Source organism: Canis lupus, chromosome 27 (genome assembly GCF_011100685.1).
Source record: "Canis lupus familiaris isolate Mischka breed German Shepherd chromosome 27, alternate assembly UU_Cfam_GSD_1.0, whole genome shotgun sequence".
Taxonomy (NCBI): domain Eukaryota; kingdom Metazoa; phylum Chordata; class Mammalia; order Carnivora; family Canidae; genus Canis; species Canis lupus.
This window is the reverse complement of record NC_049248.1, coordinates 18,139,973-18,164,314: the sequence shown is the minus strand read 5'-3', so window position 1 is coordinate 18,164,314 and position 24,342 is coordinate 18,139,973. Positions and strand designations below refer to the sequence as shown.

The 24,342-nt window shown below is 36.4% G+C and overlaps 1 protein-coding gene across 17 annotated transcripts in view; it reads right to left on the bottom strand.

Annotated features, from left to right (window-relative positions):
* Positions 1–24,342, bottom strand: part of PLEKHA5 (pleckstrin homology domain containing A5) — a 242,104-nt gene that overhangs the window by 211,113 nt on the left and 6,649 nt on the right. The window contains exon 4 of one of the 17 annotated variants that reach the window (XR_005379918.1): positions 18,430–20,976. The exons of 13 other annotated variants lie outside the window; for them this stretch is intronic. Coding sequence is in view for 3 of the 4 variants with exons in the window: in XM_038576959.1 (XP_038432887.1) it covers positions 15,169–15,259 (91 nt within the window). In the remaining variant the exon portion in view is untranslated. 3 more of the 17 variants (XM_038576962.1, XM_038576963.1, XM_038576959.1) reach the window with 3 other exon arrangements.

Below are 24,342 nucleotides of genomic sequence, written 5' to 3'. Positions count from 1 at the left end.
GGAATGAATTTCTCTCTTAATTTGTTCATAAGGTCCACATTCTTACAAGATGATATATTCAAGTGCTTTGTTCTTTAGCTAAAGTCACAAAGCAATCTGACAAGGAAGATATTAATATCCTAAAACTGAATGGCTGGACTAGAAAGTGGAGAAAGACTTCCTTTTAATTTTGGTGCCTTTAAATATTAAAACATTACAGAAAAAAAAAAGTGTCTTCAAGGAAATAAGTTCAAGGGATGAATTATATCCTGCAATTTCAGGATTAAGAAAAATCAATTTTACCCATAAATAACCGGTTTTCTTTGTCCACTTGCCTCAACAGAAAACATTTCCCCTAGAAATGTTCAGTATAATACTCTTATATGGAAGAAGGGTTAAAATTAAGTATAAACCCATTTCCTATGAAAGAATAATGCAGGGGCACCTGGGTGGCTCAGTGGTTCAGAGTCTACCTTCTGCTCAAGTTGTGACTCCAGAGTCCTGGGATCGAGTCTTACATCAGGTTCCCCTGGAGGGACCCTGCTTCTCCCTCTGCTATGTCTGCTTCTCTCTGTGTCTCTCATGAATAAATAAATAAAAATCTTTTAAAAAAAATGCAGTAAACTAGGGTAACCATTTTATTTATTTATTTTTAAGATTTTACTTATTTATTCATGAAAGACACAGAGAGAGAGAGACAGGCAGAGACACAGGCAGAGGGAGAAGCAGGCTCCATGCAAGGAGCCTGATGTGGGACTTGATCCCAGGTCTCCAGGACCACACCCTGGGCTGCAGGCGGCACTAAACTGCTGCGCCACCAGGGCTGCCCTAGGGTAACCATTTTAAAATCACCTAACAAAATGCCAACAGAAAGAAATAGCAGAGCTTGCCTAACACATAGTGGGAACTTGGTAATTTGTTGAGTAAAGGAATTTAATGTTGAGAACTTTCCAGTAGGAATAAAATGAAAGCTAGAATTGCAACTCTAAGTTCTGTAGTAAGGAAAAATATTAAACTAAGGCAAATGTATAATAATTCCATTTTATATTAAAATAAACTTGTATTTCAACATAAATACAAAGCAATTGCTAAAGCAATAAACCTAATTGTGAACTTCCTTCATTTCCCCCAAAACGATTGCATCACAATACAATTGCTTTTCAGAAGTTAAATGATTTCTGATTCACATTAGATGACTAATAATTTTTTTTTGGCCATTCACTTAAATGAGTGTGTGCAAATCTATATTATGGGAACAAAGTAAGACTACTTTATGGCTCCAGAAAAATCTACTCATTCTGTTTTGAAAACGGGTATCTAATTTGAATAATTGAGATTATACTTCTTTCCTTTGCCCTGAAGGAAAGAACATTCTCTGTTCCATTTTGAAGCTGGCACCCACATACTCCATCTTGGTTAATTTCCAAAAGCACATATGTTATAGTAAATCCTCTTATTTCAATGCCAAAAAGTTTTTGCTCCTAGAAATTGTTTTACTGGCATATTCTCAACATATCACTATCTCAATACCTGCTAATCCTGGAAAAGCAAAAGTAGTCAGCACACTTTAGAAAGTAAAGGCTCCATTTTAAATCTATAGAAGGCTGAACTGCTACTTTGAGCCAAGATCCTATCTGCAAAATCTGAGAGTTTAAAATAGTAGTAGTTCTCAATCTTTGGTGCACATGAGTGAGATGGGGTACTGACAATATGTTTTAATAGGTAGCTAACTATTAAACCTATTAGCTTTCAATACATAAAAGATTTCCTTACAAATGAAGTAACACTTTGGTCTTCAGAAAGACACAAAAACATATTTTAGTCAAATCAGATGCAAGTTTTCTGACATTCGCTTAAGCATTTTTTCCAGTAGAAACAAAACAAAAAGAAAAAACAGTAATTGATTCAAAATGAGTTGTGAGAGAATCTGCTTCTCCTTGAAAAATATAGGGATACAGCTCAAGAGTAAAGGAAAATATTGCATAAAAATACTTTCAGTTATCCTACTCTTTTTTGTTAGGGAATGTTCTGAACATTTCTAATATAAAACATTAACATATTCATGCTAAGAAAGGACATGAACTTCTAAAAACTTAAATAGTTGTGTTTTTTTTTTGAAGAGTATTTATTCACAAGAGACACAGAGAGAGGCAGACATAGGCAGAGGGAGCAGCAGACTCCCTCTGGGGAGCCTGATAAAGACTAGATCCCAGAGCCCTGGGATCATGATCTGAGCTAAAGGCAGAGGCTCAACCACTGAGTTACCCAGGTGTTCCTAAAAACTTAAATAGTTAAAAAAAGAACCCAAAAGTCCTGACTGCCAGACTTTTCATAAGGCTATGGTTTCTACAATAAATCCTTTGATTTAAAAGAAAACAAAAGCCTTACTGCTTTCTTCCATAAGGTGATGAACTATTATTAATACTATTACTATCAGTTTTAATATTTTAGTATTTGAGCAGAAAAAAATTACTTCTTAGAATATTGAGATTATAAAGCTTTGATGTCCTCTGTCCCCCATCAAGTTAAAGTTCAATTTAAGACACTTTATTATTATAAAGTATCAAGTTTAAAATTCACACTCCTTGACCCAGCAATGCTACAACTATGAACTTAAAAAAAATCTTTTAAAGAATATATGTTCAAGGATGTTTTCTATAGAATTAAATTATTTTAATAAAAAGGATTAGAAAAATCAACCACTGAAAATAGGGAACTAATGGAATATATTATGATATAACTACACAATACTGTGTAGTCATTATAATAAACTGTCACTAGAAGTTGGAGGAAAAAGGTGGTGAAGAGGTAAGGAAGAGAGACAAGGAACTTTCCAATCCTCTTACAGCATTTATATTTTTTTAAAGGGCAGGTAGATTATGGCCACAACTATATGAAACTGCAGGTAAATCTATTTCAAAAAATATTTTAATGTTATGGATATACCATTGCTTCAACTGAAAAAGATATGGCAATTTTTCTCAGCCTAAATGCCCAGTTTACTTCTTTTGAAATCCAGATCTTAAGTAAAGGAATAAAGAAGAAAACTGAATACACAGCTGTTTGCTTCTAGGAATACACACAGGCGGAAATAAACAGAGGGAGGCTAATGTCTGTGAGATTGGGCTAACTACTTCATTCCCAGCTGTGTTTTAATTTGTATTACTAAACAGTAACAAACCCTTTTTATGATCTTCAGAGGCTGAGCATTTCCATTTGTGCCCAGCAAAAGTTAAAGGCACACTAGAAAACACTTGGAATGTTAGATTTAGTAATTTACTGTCTGGTTTGTGTTCTAAGTTGTACAACATCAGTTGAATTATTCAGTTGTTAATTCTAATTTAATGCCATTTAAAATCAGAGATGTCTATCTACTTACAAGTGGCTTAAAATATAGGAAAGATGGACAAGTTAAAAACCATACCTGATTTTGCTGTGGCAAGATAATCAGGTCTATTAAGCAAGCTGGTATAGACTACAGTCAGTTTATGCCAATGGGTCATAACTGCAAACAGTCCTCCTTACCCTTCAAAAACCACACAAGATCTCTACCACACCCGTAGGAACCAAGGAGGCAGGGCTACGTTCAGATGGAGGTGAGGCAATACTTTGGCCAGTGAATGTCTTATTATAGCTACTTTACATTCTAGTTTGAAATTTTTTTTTTCTCTTCTAAATAGGGAGCTGTAAAGTCAATGGAAGCCCAGAACCTATAAGAAGGGTGTTGGCATTCGAAAATGTACTAAAACAGATATTCCTCAAACTATCAATTTTTAAAGCCATCAGCATGACTACCTTTACACAACAGAACACTGGCTGTAATAAAATACATGAATTTCCAGACTAATTTCATGGAATTACTTTTTTTAAAATGTCATTATCAACTTGATGGTAGGTTTATGGCAATAGCTGTATTAGTTGAAACGGGTGGAAGTGTTGTTTTGTTTTCTTTTAAAGCTGGTCATAACAAATACAAAATATTGGTTACATAAAAGGATTAATTCCATAGTTGAGTACCACTCCAATCTTCTATTGCCTCTTTTCTGAATCGGTGAATTTTAAATAATCTGATCCTCTATTTATACCACAGATGAAAAGTTTACCAGAAAGTTAAACTGCTATGAGATCTTTTTGGGTAGGATACACACCCACAACTGCAACCTACCCCAAGTTTGAATCCCAGCTCTGCCAGTTCTCTAAGGCTTAAGTTCCTCATTTGTAAAGAGATGAAATGCTTACATAGTGACAGGTACATAAAATGCTCAACAACTGGTGGGAGGGTCCATATGGTGTATGCAATAAATGACATAACGCATATAAAATACTGAGCAGAGTGCCTGGAACATACTTCAGTGTTCCACAAACAGCAGATATTGCATAAAACAGGCAGATAAAAACTTGATATACTTAAAATAACAGGTACAAATGCAAGCAGTTTCTAATTCAAATAACTGTTTTCTCAAAATCTTAAGAAAATAAAAAACAAAAGCCCTACTAATTATTAGCATGCAGTTTGTCATCCTAGTATCTAGCATTGTATCTTAGCAAACAGTAGGTATTAGGATAAATGTTATCACATTATTCGTGACTATCAAAAATCAATTATGAAGTTCCAAGAATAACCAGTTTGTAGACCTTGCCTTTTTCATATTTGCATCCCACCACCTGACAGATTATGTAACATAAAAAATTCAGTTAATTCCATCTTTTCCCATTCAATTAAAAATTATGCAAAATTTTCAAACTTTTGATTTGTAATTTTAAACTCAATGCAAAGGGTTTTGTGTTTGGACTATAACATATGTGAGGGTAAGGGTCAGATCTGTCTGGTTCACTACTATATTCCCAATAGTCAACATTTATCAGGGGCTCAAATGTTTGAATAAATGCACGAATTTTTTCATGTCCTATAGAAACAGGGAAACGAAACCATAATTGCTAAGCAGAGTTCATACCAAATGTATGAGAAGACTATAATGAAAAAAAATACTGTTGGGAAGTACTTTAATAAAAAGTCTTGGCATGGTATATATCAATTATATCTCAATAAAGCAAGAAAAAAGAAAAAGACAAGTCCTGGAAATGACAAGTAGAATAAGCTGATCATTACACTAAGGGACCAACAGCAAGAGTGTTATCATTCTGGATGCCAGAAACATTTACTCTAAATGGAATATCGAATTTTTCTGTGCTTTCTTACTGAAACTAAAACATAAAAATTCAGTGTCATATATAGTCACTACTAAACCTGAGAAACTCTCCACAACCAACTTTCTAAAGGAAAAGGCCAACTTTCTACACTGCTCTACAAAAAATCTCCAATTACTTCCTCTTCTGTTTCACAGAAGTTGTAATGACTGGCTTGATTCTATTCCTTAAAGGAAAAAAAAAAAAAATAGCAAGGAAATGCATCCATCTAACCTTTCTGATTCCTCTGCCAATTAAAGATTGCATTGCAAGGGAGGGCCGCTGCAGTTCTGTACTCACTTTGTGAGATAATAACTGATACAGGAAACTTCAAAAAGCTAGACAGTAAATTGGAAACTAATTTCTAATACAAATAATTGTCTCAAAAAACAAACAAAAATAACATGGACACTGAAAAAATTACCTTGTCTGTACACGTGGGTCTACCTGCATAACCTAACAGAGAAAAGGACCAATCATTCCACACACACTTCTCAGGAGTGTCTCTGAAGATAAAAAAGATCTTCAACCAGAGAGGAGTTATTTTCAGAGAGCCATGCAAGTTGTTTCAGGGGTTATTAGGACATTTGGGTCAGTAAGGTGGTGTTATGCTCAGTTCCACAGAAGCCAGAAATCGTTGCTCACTATTCTTCCTCACATCTTTGATTCATTGTGAAGATTATGAAGAAGTAATTCTATGTCTCATAGAGTCTTGTCACCTATGTGAAAGCCTTTGCGACCTTGAGTGCAGAGTAAAACAAATTCTAGATAAAGATTAATATATTATATGCCCAAGATTATGATTCACATCTTTAAATTGTTACACTCTGGGAATCCCTGGATGGCTCAGCGGTTTGGCACCTGCCTTTAGCCCAGGGCATGATCCTGGGATCCCGGGATCAAGTCCCACATCGGGCTCCCTGCATGGAGCCTGCTTCTCTCTCTGCCTGTGTCTCTGCCTCTCTCTCTCTCTCTCTCTCTCTCTCTCTCTGTGTCTCTCATGAATAAATAAATAAAATCTTTAAAAAAATAAAGTGTTTCTTTTGCAGAAGAAAACATACTCCATTCAATTATAGGTAAGTCACATTTAAAGTCCTGATACAGGTGATTCCAAAGCTTTTTAAAAAATCGACCAGTCCTCAAACTACTCCAGATCAGGAAAGCTATCACAGCAATACACAAGCAGGACCTGAAGAAAAATCAAGATGTAGGGACTTAACAGGAAAGACTTGCTTTCTTCCATTGCTGGCACAGGCTCTCTTATTAGATAGAGTTGCAGGGGGTGGGTGGCGAGAGCGAGGAGGACAGAGGGAAAGGGAGAGAGAGAAAATCTTAAGCAGGTTCCGCACCCAGTGTGGAGCCCCACACGGGAGTCAATCTCAAGACTCTGAGATGGTGACCTGAGCCAAAATCAAGAGTTGGATGCTGAACTGACTGAGCCACCCAGGCACCCCCAAAGTGTTTTCATTTAATCTCATAATCAAAACAAGTTTGGGATTGTCTGGATTTCCTTTTTGCCAGGTGAAACAGCTACTGTCATCAAGACATACCTCAGAGCTTGTGAGGTCTTCCCAGTATGTGACAATGAGCTTTCAGGTAAGGACTAGGAGCTCATACATGTATCCTTAAATAATCTGTTTAAAGACAGGCAACCGAAGGAAACGGTCACCACCACTCTATTCTACTTGCCCACCCCCAGGAGAATTCCTTCTCTTCCCACTCTTCCTTCCTATTTCTTACCCCCTTGTTTCATTTTCCTCCCTAGGCCTCATCCATCCCTTTATAACCCAGAGGTATAACCCAAAAGTGACACAGCTAGAAAGAGGTTTCTTAGTCTCATCTGCCATTTTTGTACCATCAGGAGATAATGCTGGGGAATACGAACTCCTCAGGGCAAAGCCTATGCTATCTCTCTACTCACAAGGTACAGACCTTAATACAGTTGAGATTCAGTGTTAGCTGAAGTCATGATTATTTTAAGTCACCAGAAAGCCAATATAAATAGCAGACTACTAATAAGAGATTCTAGTTTTTAAGGTTAACATTCTGCTTCCATTGATGAATACAAACAAAAAAAAAGCACAAAGCCTTCAGCCAGCATATTTAACCATGCCAACTACACAAGAGAACAGTCAGTAATCTTCCCTAGAATTACTTCTTCCAAAATTACGAAGACCTTTTTTCAGGCATGTCTTCTAATAACTTCTTACTGAATGTGTGGGACATACTGAAATCTGTCTCTTATAAGTCAAATTCTAAGGTGAAAATTTATTACCCACTGCTATCTAAATATTTGAGGTCTATACAATGTAATAAAGTATGTAAATTATCTTCTTAAAAACCAAAAAGAGGGATCCCTGGGTGGCGCAGCGGTTTAGCGCCTGCCTTTGGCCCAGGGCGTGATCCTGGAGACCCGGGATCGAATCCCACGTCGGGCTCCTGGTGCATGGAGCCTGCTTCTCCCTCTGCCTATGTCTCTGCCTCTCTCTCTCTCTCTCTGTGTGTGACTATCATAAAAAAAAAAAAAAAAGGGCAAAAGAAGAATATATGAAAGAGGAAGGTATAATTTTAAATGTACCAATGGTCACAAGAAATATAAGTAAACTAAATCTCTAGATTAGAAAATTTTTTTCAAACTAGGTAAAAATCTACTATATACTAATTAAAAGAGATATGTGGAAGATAGATGGATATACAAAGGTGTTTTTTCTAACAAAGGGTAGAAAAAGTTATATTAGGCAAGTACTAAATAAAAGAAGGCTGGAATGATACATTAAAATCAGACAAAATAGGCAAGGTCCTGAGTATAAATGAAGGTCAAGGTCCTCTTCTAATAATAAAATGTTGAACTCATTCTGATGATACATTCTGTGCTTAATAAAACATATCAATTCCACACTTACCTGCATCGCCTAACATAATTTCAAAAATTAAAAAAAATGACAGAACTTCCACAGACAAAATGAAAAGTCATCGCACATAAAAAATTGTACCAAAGAAAATTATAATAACACCTTTCTCAATAATTGATTCCAATCTCTTGTAAAAGCTCTCAATGTAAAAAAAAAAAAAAAAAAAAAAAAAAAAAAAAAAGGAATACACTCCAATTCACTTTCTGGGGCTAGAATAACTTTGATATCAAAAAAGAAAAAAAAAGGAATACACTCCAATTTACTTTCTGGGGCTAGAATAACTTTGATATCATATTATCAATTATTCAACTTTGATATCAATGTAGACAATGACAGTACAAGGGAAGGAAATTATAGGGCAATTTTACTTATTGTCATAAATGGCAATGTCCTAAACAAAATACCAACAAATCCAACAAAGCAATGTACAAAATAGAAAGTATACTGTGACCAGGAGCCAAACCACAAGAGACTCTTAACTCTGGGAAACAAATAGTTTGCAGAAGGGGAGGGGGTTGGGGGGAACATGGTAATTGGAGGACAGGCACTAAGGAGGGCACATGATGAGATGAGCACTGGGTGTTATATGTTGACAAAGTGAATTTAAATAAAATAAAGTTAAATTAAAGCCAAGTTGGGTTTATTCCAAGAATGAAAGATTGGTTTACCGTAAACAAGTGTATTAACACAATCCATAGTAATTCACTGAGTTAGCAAGGTAAAAGTCATTTCAACAGATGCAAAAAAAAAAAAAAAAAAAAAAATCAATAAAATTCAACACTCACTCAATAATAAAAGTTCTTACCAAGCTAGGGATAGCAGAGAATTTTCTTAATCTGAAAGGGATATCTTCCAAAAAAACTTCATTAAAAATTCTTTTTTCTTAAAGGCTTGTGTGAGAGAGGAAAGTGAGCACACGAGTCAGGGAGTGGCATGGGGAGAGAATCTCAAGCAGACTCCCCTGCTGAGCACAGAGCCCACGGCAGGGCTTGATCTCACAACCCTTAGATCATGACCTGAGCTAAAATGACAAGTCAGATGTTTAGTGGACTGAGCCACCCAGGTGCCCTTAGCTATCATTCTTAATGGTAAAGTTAGAAGCAGTTATTTTTAAGTCAGATCTGTAGTTGCTTCTATTTATCACTATACTGGAAGTATCAGCCAGCAATACAAAAAAATATAAGAACTAAAATGTAAAGAGGTAAAAAAGTCTGGATACAGGGAAAAAAAAATCCCTATCATAACCTACATAAGACAGATAAATAATCACACTAAAATTAAGAATTACGTTCATCAAAAAAGTTCTTAAATAAAGTGAAGGCAAGTTACAAATTTGGAGAGTAGATCTGTAAGAGATCACTATCTGTCATTAATAAACAAACTTAAAAATTCTAAAAAATCATAAGAAAAAAGATGCCAAGGAAAGTAGACAATATACAGGCATGTCATAGAGAAAGAAATACAAATACACAATGGACATAATAAAAAATGCTAAACTTTATTAATCTGGGAAATTCAAAGTAAGAGCCACAATAAGAAAATATTTGACAACCACCAGAGTGTCAATAATGTAAAAGTTGGACAATATCAAGTGCTGACAAAGATATGAAGCAACAAGAACTCACACGCTGCTAGAGGGAGCTTAAAAGTACACTACTTCAGAAAATACATTTATTCAATAAAGCATATATTTAAACCTGTTATAGTTATATATGTTCTAGAGAAACTTCTTGCAAATATACACGAGGAGACATAGAGTAATATTCACATAATAGCCATAAAATAGGAAACAAATGTCCACTAATCACAAATGGTTAAATTATAATCATACAGTGAAATAGTACATAGTCATAAAAATAAACATCAACCCTGGATAAATCTCATAAAAAAAAGTGTTTAACAAAATTGAATCACACAAAGAATAATTCTATGACTGTACAGTATTTTAAAACATAGCAGGAGAAATTAAACCACATATTATATATGGATTCAACATAAGTGATGAAAAAGGATAAGAGGGGGCTTCAAAGGTCCAAGACATGCTCTATAGCTAAAGGTATCACAGGAGTATTGTCTGACAAATATTAATTTGATATGTATTAAATTTTTGTAATGAAATAAAACACATATTCAAAAAAGGCTTAAAAATTCTTAGCACCAGATATAAGTAGCAATAAAACAAATATTAATTGACCCACAGAGTTCATTTTTTAAAGATTTTATTTATTTATTCATGAGAGAAAGAGAGGCAGAGACATAGGCAGAGGGGGAAGCAGGTTCCCTGTGGGGAGCCCAGTGCAGGACTCAATCTCAGGACCATGGGATCATGCTCTGAGCCAAAGGCAGATGCTCAACTGCTGAGCCACTTAGGCATCCTGACCCACAGAGATTAGACTTGCTAATTGCACAAAACAAGCTAAAAGCACAGACAGTTAAATTACATAGACTTTAGCCTGCCTTGTTCCTTTCAGTCGAACAAGTCTGACCAAAGGGTTAAAGGCAAGAAAGTAATTACTATTAATTATTCTTCATGTTACACAGTCCTTATTTGAGCTTATAATCAACTGCCTTTCCTAAAATTATTTCCAGGTGGTTCCAGGAATTTGTAAAATCTTCCACTGCTGTTATTCCTACTCTGTTGTCTATTAGGTAACTTTGTGGTTTAAAGATTATGAAATTTTGTTCTGGTTCACCACACAATTTAAACTCTCAAAGTGACTAGCAACAAAAAGAAGAGATTAAATATTTACATTTAAAACATCTACTTCTGCCAATACCAGTGCAAAATACTTTATGACCAAACAACAAACAATACTAATTTGAAAATCTCATCTTTGAATTTTAGTACATGATAAACAGTACTACATAAATTAATTCATTGTCCACTAATGATTTAATTAGTATATTTAGTTGGCATATTATTGCATATATCATTAATATTTCACATTTAAAAATAGTTTACATTTGAAAAATAGTTCTCATTTAAAAAGATACTTAAGATATTCTGAAAAACCTAAAAGACTGAAGTTGTTAAATGAGTATGTCTGTTCAGTATGTAAGCTCCTAAGAGTTCAAAATACATCTACCTTTCACACATGCAGAGGCCAGAAATTCCTGGGCTGACCATCAGCCTTGGCCAAATGAATCATGGCCTTTGTCCATTAGTCCCAAGGTCTCTTTTGTCTAAGGCTCTACTGAAACTAAATCCATCAAGCCCCTTAATGCCTAGGTTCATACCATCTCTGTTCCCTTCTCAATCGATCCCCTGACCCAGCATTATCCCTACAAGGCTTTGTTCTTTCTATCGCTGACCTAGCCTCCACTCTACTTATCTTGTAAACTAAACTACCTATGGAAGTGGTGCTCCCTAATAAGCAAGCTTTCCTATATCTTCAACCTTTTCTCAAAGCGTTCCCAATATCCTGGCTGTTAAGGACTTTCTCCTGAGGATATAAGCTGTACTGCTGCACACTCTCAAAGAGCAGCTGTTAGTTTCTACTAACAAGGTCCTTCAATCACCTGATTCATTCATTCGTGCCCATTTGGGCCCATAATATGGCACATCTGAAATCACTACTTCAGTGATCACACTGCATCAACATAACCCCTAATCTCCCAGCATGCGTGTTTAACTACTTTCCGTCTGAATTCTCTGGTCTTAAGAGAATCTCTATTCCAATCCATGAGATTATTCCACCTCCTTCCTTCCCAGCCTAAAAGTCCAATGGTATAAACATTTCAGCAAATTTATCATACCCTAAACTCTCCTGCTCATCTGCCTTTCACTGCATTCATGAAAAAACCCATTGTGGCTCCAACTATTCATTTTCTCCGAGCTCCCACTGCCCATGAGCCTTCCTTAAGATTGCATAAATACTTAATGAGTGTCTACAATGTATGAGAGACAGAGCATTCAACACTCTCATCACAAAAATTTTATTAAAACTGTTCAACAAATATTTACTGAGCATCTCCTGAGAAGATGAAGGCACTATTTTAAGGTCTGAGAATTTAGTAGTAAACAGGTCAGAGGAGGTCCTTGCTCTTATGAAGCTTCTTACACCCTAGTCAGGGATGACAAACCACCAAAAAAAGTAAATGAACAAGAACTTGAGCCAGTGTTATGCGCCATGAGGAAAATAAAACATGGTAGTAGGACATCAAGTGCCTGGTCAATGGGTTTTATGTGTGGGCAGGATAGGGGAGGTCTTCTATTTCAAAGACTTCTCAGAGACATACTGAAACCTATGTATCTTCTCCACTCCCAGCCTCCACAACAGAAGCACCAGGGCTCATTCTGAACCTTAGACACAGTCCCAATGAGACTATCAAACCAACTACACATATCATCAAAAGAAAAAATAAATTACAGGAGTTAGGAACTAACAAATTTAATAAAGACATATCACATCCATTTGATTTTCTATATACTCAGAAGTACATGATCAGCGGTGTGACCATGATCAAGTCTAATCCCATATTTAAGACTGAGGAACGTAAATTTCAGTTGGGTTTAGTAATTTTTTTGGCATGTGTGCTGAATGAATTACAAAAACACTCCAATTCTCCATCCCCCACCCCCACCCCCACCCCCACCCCACCCACCCCCATATCCACAACTCTTGCTATTAGAGTTTCCAATTCTTCCCTCAAAAGATGAAGTCCAGGGGCACCTAAGTGGCTCAGTCCATTAAGCGTCTGACTCTTGGTTTCCACTAAGGTCATGATCTCAGGGTCCTGGGGATCAAGCCCCTGGCCAGGTTCTGTGCTCAGCATGGAGTAAGCTTCAGTTTCTTTCTCCCCCTCCCTCCTGCTTTCTCTCTCCCAAATAAAGAAGATCTTTAAATATATATATATGGAAATGTTTCTCCACTCCTTGAATTTGAGCTGGACTTGTACTTCCTTTGGCCAACAAAAAGCAGTGGAAGTGACACTGTCCCAGTTCTGTGCCCAGGCCTCAAGAAACCTGGAACTCTCTGCTCGCTCACCTGGAACTTGCTTCACCACAAAGGCAAGCCTGGGCAAGCCTACTGGAGGATGAGAGATCATGTGAAAGACAGCCACTCATCCCCACCATCCCAGATTAAGGTGATCCTAGACCAGTCAAAATGAGCAAAGTTTCCTACCTGACCCACAGCTAATCTTAGACAAGAGTAAACCCAACAGAAGCTAGTAAATTGCCAAGCCAACAGATGGATGTGTACAAAATACGTAGTTACTGTTTTAAGTCACTGAATTCTTAGATTGTTATATAGCAGTAACTGATACAAAAGATTAATTAAATATTAACTATTTTCAACTCAGATAATCTATTTTATCTCTCTTTTCATGTTTTTGAGGAACTGAAGCCAAAAACTGTGAAAGATTTTAATTTCAGGGTCTTCTGCAATGAGGTTTTAAAAGTAGACCAGGCAGGAACTGTTATATACAAAAAGGATTTAGAACCCCATCAAAGGATTTTGCTTCCCCTACCATTAACACTGCTTATTTTCCATTTAGACTTTCTTTTGCAGCTCCACTGAGAAAGGAATAGCAGCTGAACTGAAAATCATTCATATTAGAATAGCGGGGCTGACTTGATGTTGTAAAAATCTGATTAGGTAAATGTTCAAAATGACCTGGGGTCCTCTCTAAAACAAAATAATAGTTGATTTCCTTGTCCATTTATCATTCTTTTCTGAAATACAGAAATTTCTCACTGTGAATAGTTTCTGAGAAATATATCTATCTTTCCAAGTTCAGTAGGATTTCAATTCTTGTGTGTCTATTGTCTCTTACCTCCTCCAAGAGTTTAATAAGTAACTCAGTTTTGGAAAATAGATATAGTAAGTATACATTCTATCCACCCCTCCCCCCCATTCATCTGGGTAAGCATAAAAGGTTTAGGGATTTGAACTGGACTAGGCCTGTCCTGCTTTCTACCCTGTGGGGTTGTTCTGAGAATCAAGTAAGAGGGAGGGAAAGGAAAGTGTTCAAAAGGAATGTGACCTCGCTTGGCTCATCGCCTACAGTTCCTAGTCCCAGTCTACTCCAGCCTCTCCTGGTCATGGGCTTGGCCTGTGCCAGCCAGCACTGTGCGCCTGAGAGCGCCTGCCTATTTTCCAGCAGTACCTTTGCAGAGCCCGAGTATTAATACATTTTAAATACTTCAAACCTATACATTTACACAGGTTGCAGTCCCCATTTTTTAAATTCCTTTTTATTAATGACAAGGGTTTCAATTCTTTTATTTCTCCATACTTCATCTGCCCTTTTCTACAGATAATTTATTCTACAGCTAAATTCATTTTTAAAAATTCATAAAATATCTTTTTTTTTTAAATAGCAGTATCTACATTCAAAATTGCCTTCTCATAGTCAGTCCTGGGCATACTATATCATACACTGCGTTTAGCATTCTCTCCTTTTAATTCAGTTCCACTCACCTATGTGAGAGTCCCTAATGTTATGGTGTCTTAAATTTTTCATTCCCCTGGAGAATATATTCAAACTAGGTCCTGCCTTTTATTATCTGTGGCCCTAGACAGTAGCCACTTTACTCTTTAAAGAAAATCTTTCTTAGTGCCACAAGGCATTTCACAAATAAACTGATTTCTAGTTCCTAAATCAGAGGGCTTTCTTATGTAGAAAACAACACTTTAAAAACCAAATATGTATATTATCAAATGTATACTACACCATCACTAACACTTACTATTACACATAATAGTAAGTATCAGTGAAGTTCCTACCATCGAGATGTTTAAAATCTACACAGGATGAAGACTAAAAATGATGTTTTTGAACCACTATTAGTAGGTCATGCATCTTAAGTTGTTTCCCAGCATAAATAACACTGAAATGTATTCTTTTTTTTACCCAATGTTATGAACTTTCAAAACAAATACCCATGTGAATTAAAATTTTTAAAATACCCATATTTCATACCTGTTTTACAGTTTTTCCAAGTTTCTTCACACAAATTAATTGATGATATCATAAGCTTAAATAACAAGGCAAGACAAGAAGAAATTGGTACATAACAGGATTAAGAAATTTTCTCAAATAGGGGTGCCTGGGTGGCTCAGTCGATTAAGTGTCTGCCTTTGTCTCAGATCATGATCCTGGGGTCCTGCAATGGAGCCCATGTTAGGCTCCCTGCTCCATTCTCCCTTTCTGTCTGCAGTTCCCCTGCTTGTTCTCTGTCAAATGAATATATAAAATCTTACCAAAAAAAAAAAAAAAAAAAGACATTTTCTCAAATATGGCTAACAGAAGTAATAGAGCCAAGGTGTGATGCATAGCTACTTTCTACTTCACTAGAATACTCAGTGCCCATAGAGTTACAAATTACATATACACTGTGGTCACAGAAAGAAGCACATTTCTCTTGGCAAATCTAACTGGCTGATAGAGGGCCTAAATCATATTGTGCTCTGAACTTGTGATTTTCTAGGTGGATGCACACTAGACTTCCATTGAGGTGTGGGAAATATTCAGCACACTTATGTACATTAATTTTTAAATCATGATAAGAAAAAATAAGCTTTACTAATATGTAAGACATGAACTGACAGCAATACATGCATAATTTGTAAAGACACATATAATGGGGGTGTATAACCAAAAACTTTTTACCTGTAGGAGTACACAACCAAAATAGTTTGGAGATCTCTACTAAGCTAACTGGCTCAGACAACAAAAACACAAATAAATATATAACAGAACAGAAAAAGAGAAAAAAATATATGGAAGAGGCAATTTACAGAAGACAATCAAACTGGTAACAAACAGAGAAAAAGATGCCAAGCACAGCCAAAACCAAGAACATGCAAATTCAAACAAGATACCATTTTTGTCCATTAGATTAGCCAAAACATTAAATCTGTTAATACTAAATCCTGGCAAGAGTACACGAGAGGATAATCCCATACACTGCTTGGTGTGCGTGTAAAATGGTAAAGATTTTTTGGAAGACAGCTAGACTAACTGTAAACCATAAACAGTAAAACATTCATTTGGAAGCATAGGTGGCCCAATTCCAATTCCCAAAGGCATTCAGGAATGGAATGCACTGGTACCTGGGCCTTTCTGATTCAATATGCAGTCAGCTTTGCACAATGTGTCACTTTTATCACGTTTCTATTTTTTGTGTGAATCCACGGACTTACCGAAAAAGTTTTTTAATGAAAATTAAAATCTTAAATATGCATTTTAATAATTTGAATTTTTTAGAGCCCATTTATGGTATAAAGAAGGATTTTACTATTTATCAAAAAGCTAAAGTACATATATGGCCTAACCCCCATTCCACATCTAACAAACATTTTCTAAAAATATTTGCGACTGACTACAAACTTTATGTAGGAGTATGTTCACTACAGACTTCTAGAAATTGAGAAAAAAATTTAAAAACCTAATTGTCCAACAAAAGGAGTATGGCCAAATAATCAAAAGCATATTTTGTAGTTACTGAAAGAATGGTGTTGACTTATACCTATTAAAGTGAAAGGAGTAAGATATTTATTAAATAAAAAGTACATATAGTATAACCTCATTTTTAAAATTCAATCTCAATTTTGTGTATATACACACATATGAATGAAAAGAAAAGGAAGTGCAGTATGGGATGGGAGGGATAAGTATAAAAGGAGACTTTGCAGTGTTGTATCAGAGCAGTAACATTCATTTTCCTTTAAGTCCCCATTGGAATGCTATAATGCCTACTTGGAAATACTGCCCCTCATAATCACTGCTTGAATAAAGAAAGTTGATACAGAGGTCAAACTGACAACTCAGGCACTTAAAATCTCCCCCCACACAAACACAAATGCATAAATAGATGAGACATCTATTTAGCTAGCTAGCTATCATTAATATCTTATACCACGCCAACCATATTAATTGTCAAAATGAAACCACGCTGAACAAAAGCTTAAGACTCAATATACTCAAGTACCCAAATGTTTTCAAAGGATTTGGGCTTACACGCAAGCTCATGAAATGCTTTCTTTTATTTTTTCAATTTATAGCTTTATAATATAAATTTACAGGTATTAAAGGATGGGTAAATACACCACTACACCAACCTCCTCATCTAACCCCTTACAAACATCACTAGCTTATCACAATTTACTTTTCTACTGATCCAGGAGTTGGTCTCTAAATTCTTCTGAATACAGTGCTCCAAAGTGCTATTGCTAATCAATTAGAGTTGCAATGTTAGTTGTAAATTTTTTACATCTCTGGTAGTCTATTACATCAATGGTCTGCAATGACCACATTTACTGGTATTCACAGGCTTGTGTAGTCCTCTCCCACTTTTGATTTTGGTCTTGATTTGTGACTTGCTTTGACCAACAGGACATGAGCATGACGTAAGCAAAGGTTTTTTTAAATACTTGTGCACTAGGGCTTGGGTCCTCTCTTGGAATGTTCCCCCTTAGAAGCCAGCTGCCATGTTATAAAGAAACTCTAGATAACCACTATGTGATGAGAGGCCATGAGGAGAGAGACACTGGATATTCTAGGCACAGCCAAATTCCAGCTCAATGTATCTGCATGAGTAACCTCAGTTATACCACCAAGATCAGAAGACTGGCATAGCTAAACCCAGTCAATCCAAAGAAAGGAGAGAAAACTCTAAATCTTTATTGTTTGAAGCCACTAAGATTTTGGGATAGTTGGTTATGTAGTGAAAATAAATGGAAGACTAATCCCTGTTCTAAATCACCCGCATAACTAACGACAGTCATGTAGATTTTCTATCAGTTACCTTCAAATTTCATCTGTCCAATCAAGAGTTTTACTCCATAGGTAATGGAGAAATGGGGGCACTTTCATACACTCTCATATACTGCAGAAGAGAACATAAATATGTACAAATCTTCTAGAGAGCTACTTGGCAAAATGTTAAGGTACTGAACCTTTTAAAAAGGTCACACCCTTTCGCAATAATTCCGAGTCTAAGAAATTGACAGGAATATAAGAATGTTACACAGGATTTTTCTCACAGCAAAAAGAAACAGCATAGCCATCTAAAGATAGAGAAGTGATTAAACAATTATACATTTACATAAAACATCAAAGTCACTAAAGAATCTTCTAATGAATACATAAAATGGAGACACACAATATAACTAATGAATAGTATTCAGCACAGTAATAGCAATAAGACCCCTCCAATATGTACATACAATTAAGAATATATACTGAAACATTAATAGAAATTCTCTAGGCACGACAGGACTGGGTGATTTTTCCTCAATCTCCTTTGCTCACAATAGCCAGTACGCTTGGTTTTTGTTTCTTCTTCAGAATTCAACACGTCCACTCCATTCTCTTAGGTCTAGGCCTGACCCATCCTGCTTACCTTCTCAACTACTCCCTCTGCAAGGTACGGCAGAAAGCTTCTTTGATGATGATACTATCATTTCTTGGAATTCTGCAGATGCTCAGGCCCACCATCTTTCCCAGCTCTGAGCACTTTGCACTATATTAAAGGGAGGAGGAGCAGCCCTCTGATCTTGTAGTCTTTCACACTCTGGTTTCCTATGGTGAACTGGACTTTCTCTCTAATCACATGGTTTCTGGAAGGCTTGCCAATAGTAATTTTGGCTGCAGCCAAGGACACAAAATTACTGAAGACCGGAGGGCCAGTCTTTACTTGAGCAAATGGGCATGTGATCCAAGGTGGTCAAAGTTCTGTCCAAGATTTTTTTTTATTTGGGAATAGAGAAGAAACCTTACTTTTTGGGTTAAACAACTACAAGAGTATAATTTGGGGCTGAGGCATAATTTTTCTAATTAAGTGGAAAGAAGCCTTCTATAGTGACAAAAGGTAAGAGCCTTAAAGAATTCATTTGTATCAGTCCTGGAATTAAAGTGGAAAACAGACTGCTTTTGCTTATACTACTGGTTTTGGGTCACTGACATTTGCAACAATAAGAATCCTGACTGGATGACAAGTGAGAAGCAGAAAAATGTCCTGGGATGTTTAGATTTGGGTAAAGAGTTGCTTTTTTTTACAATCTATAATAGCCCTTCATTTCAAACAATTAATTGTCTATTATATTCCGGATGCAGGCAACAAAGATTATTACAACTTCGCAGAGTTGGGTGCTTCTGAAATTACTGGCCACTTCAGAGAGTAATTTCCAAATAGCTCAGAGGCTACTCCTAAGTGGCCAAGGAGTTCCCCAACTGACTCCTAAACTTCTATCATCTGTACCTCACGAGGACTACTTTCTATGTGTCTCAGGTTTCTATAGGATCCACTGATGTCAGTATATTAAAGATTTGGTCTACATTTACTATACTCATGCAAGTCACAACAGCATAGACTTCAAGATCTCCCTTCCTCTTTAGAAGCCACATGAGCCTGGCCTGAAGTGTGAAAGTTTTTAAACGGAAAAGCTACGGTTAATGGCAAGATCTAGATTTCAGCTGCCTTCAAAGAGGCCTCTTAAGTCCCTACATTATCTTGGCTTCATCACGGATTAGGTCAACAAGCAGGCCTCAAAATAGATCCTTTCTGTCTCACAAAAAATCACATAAACCAAACTCAAGAAACAGATGATTTATTAATTCATGTTGGGATAGATAAATGTCATATGGAGAGATTTCTAAATTTCACAAGGAGGCATATTATAAGATTTCTGAAGAGCACGGAATCAAGTTGACTGTCATCATCAAAGTTTATTCAATCAACAAATATTTATTGAGGAACTACTATGAGAAAGGCTTAGGCCAAGGGACTAAAAATACAGCAATGATCAAGAGTGCTTTTCATGAAGCATACCTACCACACAGAGTGTGAACAAACAGGTATTAAACAAGTGTTGCCTCGATTCTAACACATACTTTTTTTTTTCTAACACATACTTTTTAAATATACTGTTTCTGATAAGAATGGAGGTTTATTTAATATGGTTATGGCGCTCTCTTTTCCTTCCTGAAAAACTGCTATTAAATCAATGGTAACTGATAATCACTGGCAGCTTAAAAAAAAACATGGTAATCATACAATTCAATATTCAATCATAATTTTGTTAAATACCAAGAAGGAAAAATATAAGGAGAGAATCTAACGGGGACCAGAACTTACTCTGGAAGGGCTCTGTTAGCTCTCCAAAATCTCCTCATAACACAGCAGTTAGTGACTCTTTCAAAGGGTGAAACTGGATCATGTGCCTCCTCTATTCAGATCTGCAGTGGCACCCTATTTCCCTAAGTAACAGCCAATTAAACCAACCAATGAGACCCCCAAACAGTCCAACTTGTTAACTTCTCTGATTTCAACTCCTTTCTTCCCATACTCATTCCTCATCATTCCTCTCCCAATACAACATGCCCTGCTCTATTTTTTTCTTACAGCATTTGCATATTATTACATACTATAAAATCTACTTATTACTAAGGCTTATTTTGATATTGTCCCCCACCCCCATTCCACTCCCCAGAAGGATAGTTTTCTGGTCTATTTTGTTTAGTGACAGATCTTAGTCACTAAGGTACATTTAGGAATTCAAAATGTGTTGAAGAGAATCAGAAGGAAGAATATACCCATGAACAAGTGATTGGAAGACCTTGCCACTGGGACTAAAATAATGATCAAAACCAGGTATTATTTGGTGGAGGGTAACTTCCTCCTGCAGTTTTTCTTCTTTCACTCAATTTCCATAACATACCAATCCCACCCCAAGTTTTTAGATATGGCAAAACTTTCACTCAGGCTATGGTCCAGTCTCAAGCCCAAGATGCTATTTATTCTTCATTCTTCAGATGATTTTGTGCTGCTTTGCTCTGATCCACTCTGGGAATTTCACCACTGAACTTTTGCAGGCAGCCTTATTTCTCATGTTTATGAGAAAGTCCTCTTCCAGGAACCCCCATATTGGTCCAAGTCCACTCAATATATCTAGTCAAAGAATGATGCATACTTCACAAAGTTTATCACAGTCTACGACTATGTACATGTGATTATTTTATTATGGTCTTTTTTACAAAATAAGAGTATGCTCCTTATGTGCAAGGCCCATGTCTGTCCTTTACAAAGCCAACAGCACCTGGCATACAGTAAATACCCAATAAGTATTTGCTGAATGAGTAACTGGATGAATGAATACAGTATTTCCAGCTCAGATGTATATACATGTATAGTCTAGTCAACTAGGTAATTGAGATTAGATTTTAAAGGGAGAACAGGTTATGTTTCTTGTTTGTGAGGAAGAAACAGAAGATGATGTTGTCTTTCCTTTGGAAAGACCAATTTTATCATTTATTTATTGATTGATTGATTGGAAAGACCGATTTATTTATTTATTTATTTATTTATTTATTTATTTAAAAGATTTTATTTATTTACTCATGAGGTAGAGAGAGAGAGAGAGAGGCAGAGACACAGGCAGAGGGAGAAGCAGGCTCCATGCAGGGAGCCTGACGTGGGACTCGATCCCGGGTCTCCAGGATCATGCCCTGGGCTGAAGGCGGCGCTAAACCGCTGAGCCACCGGGGCTAGCCCGGAAAGACCAATTTTAGCTACCTAAAATGCTATGTCCTCTCAACTACCTCAAAGACCAACTCATGATTAACGCTTCCATCTAGAGCTTCCCCACACCACCAACTCCCTTATTCTGGTCAAGGGTACCAATCATTGTTATAGACACTCAGACACAAAGGCTTTGAAAAGCTTTTGACCTCTTTCTCTGTCAACCTCCTAGCTCAGCAAGACTCCTAAAGCTTGTCAACCTCTCTTTAATATCTTTGATCAATGACCTCCTTGCTTTCCATTCCTGCTACTAGCAACTTGGTACAAGCAACTAACTCTCAGATTATTACAGCAAGAGATCCAGAACTAGTCTCCTTGATTCCAGGTTTCCCCCTTTCTAACCCATCCTGCCTTATTAAAATCTCTCTCTTAAAACTTTCACTTTGCACTATTACTGCTATACCAAAATGTATCTGCCATGGCAAACTAGAAAATAAAAATCTCAGCCTGACATTCGAAAGCCAGGCACAATGCAGCTGCAAACAGTATCCTAGCATTTTCTGTGTTAACATTACTCACCAGCATGGTAGTTCTCACTAGTCATCACACATATTATACACATTCCCACCTCCATGAATTTATCCAACCAGTCATTTATATCAATACCCATCAGAATTCCAACTACATTCGCAAGTCTAGCCCAATTCCTACATCTTCCTTCAAGCCTTGCAGGACCACCCAGCTTAATTTGCCTCTTCCTCCTTGGCTTTTTCAGGATACCATCTGACAAAGTATCAAAGTATCGTATGGTATCATTTCTTATTTATTTGAGAGAAAGAGAGAGAACGAGCAGGGAAAAGATTGGAGGGGGAGGGAGAAGCAGACACCCTACTGAGCTGGGAGCCTAATGTGGGGCTTGAGCCAAAGGCAGGTCCTTAATCAACTAAGCCACCCAAGTGCCCCTTAACTCCAATATACACATACACATGCTAACTTTTCACATTTAACCCCAACTTACACTTATCTATTATAGAAAATTAAATTAAAAAGGTCACAGGAGAGGTGCATGCATTAACAAATGCTAAATCTTTTATTTTTCATATAAAGATAAAGGTGCCTCTACAGGGATGTTTACATCTGGCCAGTCTCCAGGACCTCCAACTCTCATTCTTCTTTTTTTTTTCTATTTTATATTCTATATTTTATATTTTTAGTATTTTTCTACTCCTCACTTTTGCTCCTTCCTAAATACATACAAGAGCTTTGAGAATAAGAAAAACTAAAGGTCAACCACCTTAAGTGGGAAAAAAATTGAAAATGCAAAAAGTTCTCAAAATGCAACAACCTGAGTTGCGTGAAAGCCTCTTACACTCTGTCCCAATTAACTCCTCCAAAGACTAGAAGCCAACATCATTGTCATCGACACCACTTATTTAGAGACTGACTGGATGCTACACATTAAGCCACATACAGAAACCACAAAGAGACACTAAACAGGCCTGGTCCTGGCTGAAAAGAAAGACAATGGGATTCCACGATAAAATTCACTAAAACTGGAAGTCCCAGCTTCCCAATCTTGAAACTAAATGCAATTCTTCATGGAAACTTTCTTAATCTGTCACAGAACACTCTACTTTTCCTTTAAGAAGACACTATTTTTAAATTACATGTTTGTCTCATTTTTTGTGTTAACGTCTGTTTCTATTACTAGAGTACAGACTCCAGGAAGACAAGAGTCTCCCCATTGTACTGCAGAGCACCTGAACGGTACCCATCATTTACTAAGTACTCCTGAATGGCTGTAAATGAATGACCAAATAGTAAGACCCTGTTAATATAATACTAGTCACAAGATTTTTAGGGGGTTAAACAAGTTTTTATTTGTAGGCTGGCCCACTAACCTAACCTGTTCCTATGAAATGATACCTGTAGTCCCAGGCAACCCACTTTCATTAATGCTACGCTAAAGGACCTAGTACTAAGTAAGTCCATGTTTCCCCTACCATCTCCCTCTTTTAACACACTGCCTGTTTTCTCGTGTTACAGACTCCTTAAAGGTTGAAACCATAATTCATAGTTGTGTTGTACCTAATGAATTAGTATAAACTGCTTCACACACCTAAGAATCACATATTATAGTCTGAAACTCTTATGAATATAAAAAAGAAATATAAGATCCATGAATTGTTCTGAAGCCTTATATTGCTATATCCAATTAGAATATAGTATTAACGTACCCCAAAATTTTAAATATCAAATACGTAGTAATATATTCTAAGATGCTTCATGGCAGTTATGTTACATTCCCTATCTTTGCTCATGGTTCAAATTGTGATAATCTAGAAGAAATATTTTTTTTTCCTCACTTGCAACTTTAAATGGCTATGTCAAACCAGAATTCTCTTCACTGCAGGTTAGTTTGAAATTCTAAGCACACATTAGATCCAGCTATTGCAGATACTGAAATGAAACTTCATTAATCAAAAATCAAACACTGCTCTATTTGCATATCTAAGAAAAAGTTCAAGTTTTAGAACTTAAAATTTTAAGTCAAGAAAAAAAGCAATATGAAAATATAACCTCACAAAATTTACATTCTACATTTATTACCCTGTGAAGACTTTTTTTGATTCCCAATACTGCTGCATAAGACAATGACCTTTAAATAATCAGAACAAAGTTTCTCACTGTTCAGAGAGCATTGTTTTAAGATTTACATGGCATTTTAAGTTAACCATCTTAAAGCTTTGAAGCACAAAGGAATAGTCAATGACACATCCATTTTAAGCTACCATG